The sequence below is a fragment of the Passer domesticus genome, chromosome 4 (genome assembly GCF_036417665.1).
Source record: "Passer domesticus isolate bPasDom1 chromosome 4, bPasDom1.hap1, whole genome shotgun sequence".
Lineage (NCBI taxonomy): Eukaryota > Metazoa > Chordata > Aves > Passeriformes > Passeridae > Passer > Passer domesticus.
Window position 1 is genome coordinate 42034500 of NC_087477.1, and position 10811 is coordinate 42045310.

General features: G+C 42.2%; 1 protein-coding gene across 1 annotated transcript; it reads right to left on the reverse strand.

Moving 5' to 3' along the window:
• Window positions 1-556: 556 nt before the first annotated feature.
• Window positions 557-7076, reverse strand: FGA (fibrinogen alpha chain). Its single transcript, XM_064417438.1, has 6 exons — window positions 7026-7076; window positions 5113-5241; window positions 3991-4174; window positions 3559-3704; window positions 1631-2663; window positions 557-1266 (listed from the first exon to the last, which is right to left on the reverse strand). Exons 1-6 carry the CDS (start codon window positions 7074-7076, stop codon window positions 557-559), a joined length of 2253 nt encoding a protein of 750 aa, XP_064273508.1.
• Between the last annotated feature and the right edge of the window lie 3735 nt (window positions 7077-10811).

A 10811-nucleotide genomic window follows, 5' to 3' on the forward strand; every position in this document is an offset into this window, starting at 1 on the left:
TGGAAGGTCTATGTCTACATTTATAAAATCAAAGCTTAGGAGATTCTTACAAGTCAGTCCTGAAATGCATGCATTTTTTATCAAAGTGTACTCCATGTTGGGTGTGTGGCAAAAGTGAGAACCCACGCCGCCCTTGGTTCTGTCTGAGAGCTGACTCCCACTGCTGTTGTGCTCCCCTTGAAATGAGAGCGTGAATGTTGAACTTGGTTAGACTTTCACAGTCCATGTCAGTGGAGGCAGGATGTGAACATAAGTCTAAATATTTTTACTTCTTTAACACCCCAAAGTAAATAATTCAAATTAAAATTTTTTATCTCAAGTCAATGTGTGAGCTGCCAAAGACGTGGACAAAGTTCATATCAAAAGGGTTTTTAAATCAATATTTCCTTGTCAGATAAAAATAAAATCCAAAAAGTCTTGTTGATAATTAATAATTTTTTTATTTTTTAATCTCCAAATGTGCCTTCAAATCCACAGGGTAAAGGTTCATCATAGATACATATATAAAAAAATGTTTTCAACTTGTAGTCATAACACATATTAAAGGCCTGACTTTCTACAGGGTTTCTATGGGCCTGATTTTCATTCTAACAGTTTTTAGGGAATAATCAGAGGCTTTAAATGGCAGCCAGACTACACCATTCTCAATCTCATAGGGGACATTGTACCTGGGGTCATAGTGGCCACCTGGGTAGTAAATGCCATTGAGGTTGGCAGCCTGGCAGCTGTTGTACCACCAGCCCCCCCCATACATCTCGGCACAGTTCTCCTCCCAGTGGTCCTGGTCCTGGTCAAAGGTGCTGAACTTCATCTGGGCATGGGACGTGTACTCGGTGCCCTCTTCCAGCCAGCCAGCCACCAGGGCATCCCCAGCAGTGCCCTCGTAGGAAGACACGGCCAGGGTGTACCCTTCAGCTTCAGACCCTACCTGCATGAGATACTCTGCAAACACAGCATTTCCATCCCAGTCCTCTAACTCTACCCGAAGCACAGTATCATTCTGAGTCAGCAAGTGGAGGTTTTCATTGCCCAGCCAAAACTCTCCTCGCCCCCTGCCATCCACGCTGCCGAAACCTTTCTTGTAGTCTTGCCAGGTCCGGTTAAAATTCACTGATCCATCCATTCTTTGTTGGATCAATAGCCATCCTCCCAAAGTGGTCTCTTGGTCGCAATAAACTGACAAAACCTTATTGGATCCCGCTGGCTTGATTTTGAAAATGCCACTTTTGGCACCAGAAGTGTGTTTCTGGCGGATATCATCACAGTCTAAAAAAAAAAGTTGATCTGGTTTGACAGAAGTTAGTTATCAGCAAAATTTAATAAAAGGTTCAGAGGAATCCAAATACCAATAGCTCAGAGGAAAATTGTTAAACACATCTTGGACTATGCTAGGTATAGTGACAGGCAACATTAAAAAGAATTCAGGAAAGAAATCTTTACATATTTTTAAATTGTGAATTCTCTATGTAACACCCAAGTATTAATGAAATATTTTCCCTTTTGTTTCTAAGGTGGTAACAAACAAACACAGTGCTTGCATTTAATCATCACACTGTTGTACTACAGTATTTAAAATCAATGTGTCAGTTTGGTTATGGATGGAGTTTGTCTCCATTACCTCAATAACTACCTTTCCCAGTGCTGGGTGTCCTTCTCTTCCCTCCTGATGGTCTGAAGCTGCGTGCCTGAAAGTCTGGGGTGTCCTCTGCACTCTGCTCATGTTCCAACCCACCTAGCTGCTCATTTATTTCACGGATCTTTACTGATTTGGTTTCAAAAGCAGAGCCTCCCTTCTTGAAACTAGAAGAGCTGGTTGCTACAGTCTTGGAGTGACTTGCACTGCCAGATGGGAATCCAGATGGCTGAAGTCTTCCAAAGTCATCTTCCTCCTCCTCTCCTAAGTCTCCAAATTTGTCTTTCCCCCCATAAGCTCCTGTACCTATGTGGCTACTGCCTGTGCCAGTTGTGCGTCTGCTGGTTGTGAAGCTGCTAGAACCACTAACGTGCTTAGTGGATGGGGAGTCAGGGGTAAAAAATGACTCTAGCTCAGGGAATACAGTCTCTAGCTTGTGCAAGCCATCTGCACCACTAAAATGGTAGGTGCTCCCTTCCCCTCCAACATTTCCAGGTACATAGGCACAGTCTGAGCCATCAGAAGAGACTGTTTTCTCAACTACTTCTTCTCTAGGGCCATCAGGTCCAGAGACAATTTTTCTGGTGGTAGTTTTGGTGCATCTACGAACAGCAGAGGTTTTGTCTTCCAGACTAAGGGTTTCTCTCCTATGAGTAGGAATAACTAATTTTCTGGGGGATTCATCCCCCCTTGCTTCTGCCGTGTGATACGAGCTGTCGCCTCGGGAGAGTTTCGTGTCTGTTTCTGGTCTTTCTAATACCACTTCCATCTGCTTGATGTCATTAATTATGTTCAGAGCTTGCATTTCTGGGAGAGGCTTATGCTTAAAATGATCAGGAACATTAGAGTCCTTAAGTGGCCTCATTTTCAGTGTGCTCAAGGTAGTTTCTTGAAGCTCTGGGTGCAAGTTGATGGAGTTGGCTTGGGCAAGGTGCTTCTGGATGTTGTCATAGCTTTCTTTGTCCACCTTGTAATCAAAACTTCTAGCACAGGTTCCTGTGCACGCTCGTATCTTAATATCAATGTCCACCTATATAACCAGAGAGAAGTAATTTGGTTAGGGAGCTTTCCCACCTTTCTCAAGCAAGGATATCTTCCACTGAACAGGGGAAAGATGAGAGCTGCCCTAGTACCTCCCACCTACAGCTGAGCTTTTCCAAAGTTCAGTTTTGATGTCATCATAGGTTTATTTCCATTGTAAATACAACATGTGCAATAGCACTGTGCATGTGAGTTCTATGGAAAAGAACATTGTAGAAGGTTCCCAGTCTTTGCTACCTTTATTTTTGGGGTTTAGAGGTGTTTTGGAAGGAGTGCTGCGGAGTTGGACATGGTCCAGGGGGACTGGGGCAGAAATGAGCCCTCCAAAGAGGGGAAGATTCTGTCATGGGGTTACCATTGCTTTCTCAAATGACTCAAATGATGGATTTCTGTTCTAGGAATCAAAATGAGCCTTTGAGCAAAACCACTGTTTGTGCCATGACTTTTCCTTGCATTACCATCAGAAGAACTGGCTGCAACCTGGGAGCACAGGTTCTCATGCCAGCCCTAGCTGTGGGCAGCAGTGGCAGCACTGGGGATGGACAGAGCACGTCCCCTTTCTAACTGCTCAGCAGCTCCTTACAGGAGGGGAAGCGCCTCATACAGAAGGAGTTACCAGCAGAGGGAGCATCCTTGTGGCCTGAGAGAGATGCAGCAGATGGGACTAGAAACTCACGGAACTCACACTGGCTCCTACAGAGCAGAAGTAGGAAATCAGGATGGATAGGTAGCAACTCACTTGGGGATTTGTCTCAGCAAGTCAGGTCCTGTGAGAGTTGTACCATGTTTTCTCCCAGCTGGAGCACTGCTGACCATAATGGACAGATCCCCTTTCTGTAGCTAAGCACTGGAGAGAACAGGAAGTGCACAGCAGAGACACCTACCTCCAAGCGCTTCATCTCCACCACTTGCTCCTGGATGCTGCTCTGCAGAGCTTTAATTCTGTTCACTTGAGTGACCACTCTCTGCTTTAATGTCACAATTCTCCGTCTCAGTTCTCCTGACAGGCGACCGTAAGTCTCATCAAGCTCTGAAACAAAAATGCCTCACAGTCAGCTATGCCCATTATATGCTTTTCTTTCCTAAATATATATCCTATTTTAAAATAGCTAATTAAACACATAATTGAGAACATATTTCTTATAGTACTGAGAAGATTAAATTAATTTTTGCTAACTAGTTAGGTCTATTAATATGATTGTCCTGTTTCCTGATAATAATATCCAGTGCAGCCTGTACTTTCACTACATATGGCTTATTCACAAAAAAAGTAGTAATTCAGAAATGGATAATAAAACTGGGTGCAAGATACTCACCCTGAGCACTATCCAGGTTTGGTTTTAGTGCATTTACAGTTTCCACAATTATCTGATTGGACCTCTTATAGTTGTTTTGATTATCTGAGAGCAGTTTCTTGATTTTGTCTATTCTTTGACTGAACTCCTTGTCCTTTTCATCAATCAGTCCTTGCATTCTGCATCCTGATGGACATTTGGTACCCTAGAATTGAAAGAGGAAAGTAATTGTGCTAAAGTCCTCAAGAGTAAACATATTTAATAGATTTTGTGAAGCATGTACTCAGAAACCTGTCATAACCATGGGGTGTGGAACAAGTAAATCTCTAGTTTCCTCTCTCCTCTGCTCCTCATGGGTGAGATTTTTTGTAGATATATGTATATTTCCTAAAGATCTGCTGTAAGAAGTCTGTCATCCAGTTTGAGGGAAGATGTTAGAGGCTAGAATTTTGAAGCAAAGTTTTCCTCAGAAAAGCTTAAAGTTCTGACAGACTTAAGCTCTTTGCCAAGAAGCCATCAAATAAATGTAGCATAGAAAAGGACTGAGGTGCAAGATGCAAGAAAGAGAGAAATTAATAGTTTATATACAAAAACATCTGGTCAATTATTATGAAACGTTTACCAAGCATCTTGTAATCTGACTTCCTAAAAGTTAACTAGTGAGTGGTTGTGAGTATGTGATTTCTAGCTACTTCTTTTCTTTGTCTCACAATTCTCTTTCTGGTGCCTTTCCTTTATGAACTCCAAAAGAGGCAATACCAAAATTCTGAAAAGAAACAGTTCTTATGTTTTTCTACAGCGAGCCCTTGTTTATCTAATCTGTCTTTTCCAGACTTACTTTCTCTTCTCATCCTGCACCCCTGCAAACTTCCTGTTGCTTTTGTCTTCATTTTTTCCCTTTTTTCCTTTGTTTCCCACAGGAGATCTGTGCAGGCTGTTCCAACCTGAAGTGTTATCTCAGCCCTAATGCTGAACCCCATGCTGGCCTGTGGCACCTGATGTATGCTGCAGCTGCTGCTCCAGCTGCTGGTCCAGCTGTTGATCCAGCTGATGCTCCAGCTGCTGCTCCAGCTGCTGGTCCTGCTGAGGCACACGTGTGCCCTCTGGACGGGTCCCCCTTTCCCCCCAGTGTCAAAGGCTCACCCAGTCGTCGTGCGCACACAAGGGCCAGCTCTTCTCAGTCTGGCAGCTGGACGGGGACTTGTGCTCCACAATCCTGGGGCCACGCACTCCTCCACCTATCTGCTCAAAGGTACTCTCTCCATCTTCTGCCTGCCAGGAGGAAAAAGGGGAAGAGTAAAACCGAGGTCCAGTGAACAGCTGTCAAGGAAGCAGAAGCACAAGGCTGACGTCCTCACACACTCAGCTGGTGGGAGGCAGTCGCAGCCATCCTGTAAGCATCACACCCACCAGTGTAAGGATTTTATTCCAACATTTCTTGTAAGATATTATATTGTTTGCTTTGTCAGAATAAAGCTTTGCATCTCTTAAAATTAATGCTTTCATGTAGAGAGCTAGTGATGCTCAGGATATATTATAACAATATCACTCCACAGAAATATTTTTCCTGGGTGCAAATATAAAATTAACTTGAAATTAGACTGAAATTGGAAAACTAAAAATAAATACTTAAAAAATACTATTCCCATTAGTTGCAATACTCTAAAATTCTTATTGTCACTTTACCACATTCAGTCTACACAAAAGTAGCTTACAGATATATGAGGTTTTTCCACTACTATTTCTGATTTTAATCACAGTTCCTAACTGGAAGCTTATAACAGGGTTTTGCCTGACAAAAAGAGCAAGAAAGCTACTAACACAATTCAAAAAACAGTTTCAGTGATGGATGGATTTCACTGTGTTAATGGAAAGAAGAAAAATAAACACACTGAGTTTTTCTTCAAACCTGAGAGGAAAAAGTGATATAGACAAGCTAATTCCAGTCCAAAACACAATAAAGATTTCTGCAGTGTTATCACTTAGTAAAAGACCATAAATTTTTTTTCCTTTTTTTCATTAAAGAAAACTGTGTTTAAGATGTAATTAGGTCTGACTGGAATCCTCTGTGCACCTTTTGTGCTTTTCAAACATTATAATTAATGCTTGAAAATATTAATGACTACTTCTTATTATGATTTATGATTAATTCTGAAGCTGAGAAAGTGATCCTTATTCTAATCTCCAGGGTCAGAACCACTCTGAGGAACTGGAATGCTTTTTATTAAAATCAGCAGATTTAAATTCAGTAGTTTGATTAATTAATGATTTGATCTGGCCCAAGTGCCTCCTAAAAGTAGCACATATACCCAAAAATGCCCTTTAGGCATTGACAACTCCAATACGACTGCTTCAGTTTCGTCCCAACTGCTTCCTAATTTCTGTCATTTGTTAAAACACGCATTTTCTTAAAAAAAAATTCACAAGGAAAAATGTAAAGAATATAGGTTAATATTATGGACTGAGTCCTCCAGGGGGCAAAAAACCCGGTTATATTAGCACAGTTGAAAATCAAGGTTTTCTCCTTCCTTATCAAAAATTTGATTCTTACTTAGCTGTAGTTTAAGCTGATGATGCTGCTACAAGAATCCTTGTTTTCTTGTTTTTAAATGTGTCTGTCATAATAAAGGTATTGTGTGTCATTTGCAGGCAGAAGATCCTCCTGAAATACTGTCCAAAGGAAAGCACAATTCATCCCGATAAGCATGAAAATTCCTGAAAGGCTGGAGCCACTAGCATCCAGCCAGTTATGTTCAAGACTTAGAGCATCACCTATGAATGTTTGAATTCATGTAAATGGATTTGCTTTGATGTTCCTGAAGCCTGGCAGATTCAGCAAAACCAAGTTAAGCAAAACTATAGAGGGCTAGATACTCCAAAAGTAGTGATGAAACTTCATCAGTGAAGTGGTTACACTAAGCTGCTGCATGTGTGTGCACTGAATTTTACAAGCTAGGTGATAGACAAAATTTATCTATCTCATGAATGAACATTAAATAAATGCTTACTATTCAAAGCAGAAAAATACAAAAAGAATCAAGTAAGCAAATTCATACCCAGGCTATGCTGAGGCACAGGAGCACACAGAGGATCCTCACAGGTATCATCTTCAGGAGAAGAGCAAGAACTCTGACTGAAAGGATGCTTTTTGCCAGTCTTTTAGTGCAATTTAAACCTGAATGTGAAGCTGAGATTAATCATTATGCTCCCTTCTGTTTGCAGAAAAAACACACCACATGCCCCCCTCCCCCTTTGGTGCTTACCTAAGGCCTCTTGCACAAGTTTCTGGAGTTATTTGCTCCAGATAAGTTTGTTCGAACGCCAACATGCGGGCAACACCAAGAATTCCAGGAAAAAATTCTGTCTAAAACTGTTTCTTGTAACTGGACAGTCAACCAAGAAGTATGTCAGCACTAGTGGGATCCAGCAGTGCTTACCTGCCGGAAAACACACACTCAGTGTGATGGGCATTTAGCTGCATAAACAAAGAGCTGATATTTGAAAATGGAAGTCATTACTTTTCCTGCATGTTGGTGTTGAACAAAATATACTGAGGTCCATGAAGAATCTCCCACTCAAACTCAAAAAAGCTCACTGTTTGACTCTATAATGGATACAAAAGTCTAGTGAAAAATCACAAGCTTGTGATCTTCATGCTCAGGAAACAAGATCTGCAGGTGCAACCTTTGTGGGTTGTCCTTGGGCATACAGTCATGGATGTGCTCTATCACAGGATCACATATGAGATTTCTTCCACTGAACCCCTTCTGCCTCACACTGAGCATGGGGATGGTGCTCCACAGGCAAGCATCTGCCCAGAGCTGTACACTCTTTTCATTGTAGAGTGATGCTCGGCAGACTGCTTAAAGCTTCAAGGATTTTCCTATGGTACCTAACATTAATTCCCTGGCCATAACTTTCCCCTTTTCACAGTTGTGGAAACCAGGTGAGAAGGCTAAGTCACAAAGTAGCTATTAATTTTTGGGATCCATTTTGATGGCCTGAAGTCTTCAGGGCACGCCCAGTGTGCAGATCCCATTGCTGGCAGCTGCCTCTCTGTGCTGGCACCACGGCGCAGGGGGAACAGCTCTGAGACACGTGTCTTGCCTCTTCTCCCACAGGAACTGCATGATCAGGGAAGGAATAGCACCTTCTTCTGCAGGGTATCAGCTGTAAGGAAGGCATCACTGTGGCCCACCCTGTCCTGCTATGTGTGTTACAATCTGTGCAACAGCTAAAGCATCCTTCATAATGCAGATGTGATATGTCACATGGGTTCTAACTTCTCCCAGTTTGTCAATGCTTGATTTTGTGATCGTCAATAATAACTTAACATTATATTTGTAATTTAATGGGCCTTAAAAATCAGTAGTAGTAGTAAGAGCACACAAAGCAGAGTAATTTCTGCCTTTTCAACCATGCTGACAGAGGATGTGACAATTTGCTAGGTGGTGTTCCAGGCACAGGTCACCAGGGTAACAGGGGACATGGCAAGTAGCATGTTCCAGACCTCTTCTGACCCTGAGGGATGGCACAGCTCTCTGGTAACACTCAAACACAGTAAACTTAACTCTGGTCCAAGTAAAACTCAGCCACCAAGGCTAGAGGGACTGGAAAAAAAGTTGATATCTGATCATAAATATTAGGTAAACTAAGAGGGGTTTCCTGCTTGCTGCGAAGGCAACTGCTGGGAGAAGCTGGGGTGAAGGAGGAGCTTCTCAGGCTGTACAGTCAGGGGCTGAATCTGTGTGCCTGACCTTCAGCCTGTACCTCTGCTTTCATGTTGCAATCATTCAGTCACTTCTGCTGGTGTTTGTTTGAAAGGCTGGAGGCCAAGAGCTAGATAAACTTTGGATTTAACTTTAATTCAGGATCAAAGGACAGAAGTGCTGTTCACTACTTCATCTGCCCTGCTTTTGGCTGAATGCCACAGGAACAGTCGGGGAGTCTGGGATTTAGAGGTGGTTTGTGAGCCTCACCTTGTTTGCCCAGCTCCCTCTGTGTCTCCTGCCCTACCACCAGCTTCCAATGGGTGCCTTCTGCTCCTCCTGCCTGCTCATTCATGCCCTGCCTATGGATGCTTTGTCTTGGACTTCATTCTCCTTCAGACTCAGCTCTCATCTTCACTATCTCATCATATGCTCCTCAGACTACCTAACCCTTCTGAAGTCATTACTAGTCAGTCCCAGCACTTTGTCCCACATTTTCTCAATGCAATATCCCAGAACTGAGGAACCCAGAAGTTCTGCAGTCCATCCACTTTATTTGATTCTTTCTTCCTCTACATCATTCTCATTCACCTTTTTTTTCCTTGCCTTTGGAGTGAGATTCCTCTGTTTTGTGCTACAGTGGTCTTTGGAAGAGTCACTGCAAGCTCAAGGTATGAAACAAAGGCCACCAAATCCTTTAATAAACGTTTGTAAAGTGAAAGGTACAAACTTTTCTAAATACAGGTAATTTTTACTACAGGCTGCAGTCTGAGGGTCATGTATGATAAAAATTATTTAGAAAAGAGAAATATGCTCAGCTCTCAGTATACAAAATAGGGGCAGTAAGTTCAATTGCAATGTACTTGTTTGCAAAAAAATAACACTGAGAATATTATTCTCTTTTTAAGAGGTAAAAAAACCCAGGTATTTTCCGGCCTCTTTCTTATAAATATGGTATTGGATACCATAGCAAGGAGCTTCCAGAGGCACGAGTCTTGTCAGATTTCTTCCAGGGCCCAGAGAACAGAACAGTGGGCTGGGATCCTGATGACTCTGTCATAGGACTTCACTGAAAGATCAGGCTTCTTGAATTTGCTGATTCTGACCCTTCTGACTGCTGGAGTAAATGCTCCAGAGGTTAAAATGATTTACGAAAATTTTAAGACACCCATCAGCAAACCAAGTGGAAGAATAAACTGATCTTAGTTATGGTGAGCAATCCATAAAATGCCAACTCATATCCATGAAATGTATGTAATTACAGCAGATGGCCATCAAATTGCAGTCAAAATCTAAACCAGGAGAGGCAATAACAATTCTGACCTAGCAGAGTGTAAATACAGATATCAAAGTGACCGAGGTGAAAGGAATATTTTTTAAATCCATGTTAAAAATATATAAATAATATTAACTTAAAGTCATGTCATAGGTGGCATAAATTGAAAACAGAAAGTGGAAGGGACTCAACCAATGCTACTCAGGTGGCTGTTTGCAGAGCAAGGAGTAGACTGGGCTTGCCAACCCTTCCCTTTCATCCTTCTCTCCAGCCACTCTACACGTACTGCTTCAGCTCCATGGAGCCACAGGAGAGGCCTTACAGCACAAAATGTTCAGGAAAACTGCTTTGCTTGGTGAGGAATTGAATGTCAAGGCTGGCAGGGAGCTGTGCATCATGGCTGGTTGCCTGGGTGCAAATATACCAGTTCAGTGGTGTGGAGGGGTCACCCCTCCTCTCAAGCTGTTGTTAACCTCACCTGACCCTAGCTAATGGTGCCTTCTTCTCTCCTGAGAAACCTGGTTTCCTCTTAGTTTTTGGCCCAAGAGCAAAAATTCAACTATGTCAAAATCTTAATTAAAAATTAGAGGGAATTGGCAGATTATCGTGATGTGGAGACTCAGCTCCAGGGAAGATGCTCAGCCTCACCAGATATCTGGGCATCAAAACTGGAAAATTGCTGAGGCAGCATGAACTGGCTGTAAGGTCTCTTTTATCACTGCCATGTCCTCCTGTCTCTAAAAGAAAGCACCTGAATGTGCTATTTAGAGATATCAGGCAAACTTCTGGTGTTTCATAAGTAGCTAAAAATAAAGACCAGAATACACTTCCTATTTTACTTCTTCATGCATTAGCTT

Bases quoted from the DNA above. Each gene is read 5' to 3' on its own strand.
- FGA (XM_064417438.1), bottom strand. From the start codon at position 7,076: ATGATACCTGTGAGGATCCTCTGTGTGCTCCTGTGCCTCAGCATAGCC. The intron at 5,242-7,025 runs GTATGAATTTGC...TCCTCCTGGCAG, and splicing joins TGTGCCTCAGCATAGCCTGG to GCAGAAGATGGAGAGAGTAC. The intron at 2,664-3,558 runs GTAGGTGTCTCT...CTGGTTATATAG, and splicing joins TGGAGATGAAGCGCTTGGAG to GTGGACATTGATATTAAGAT.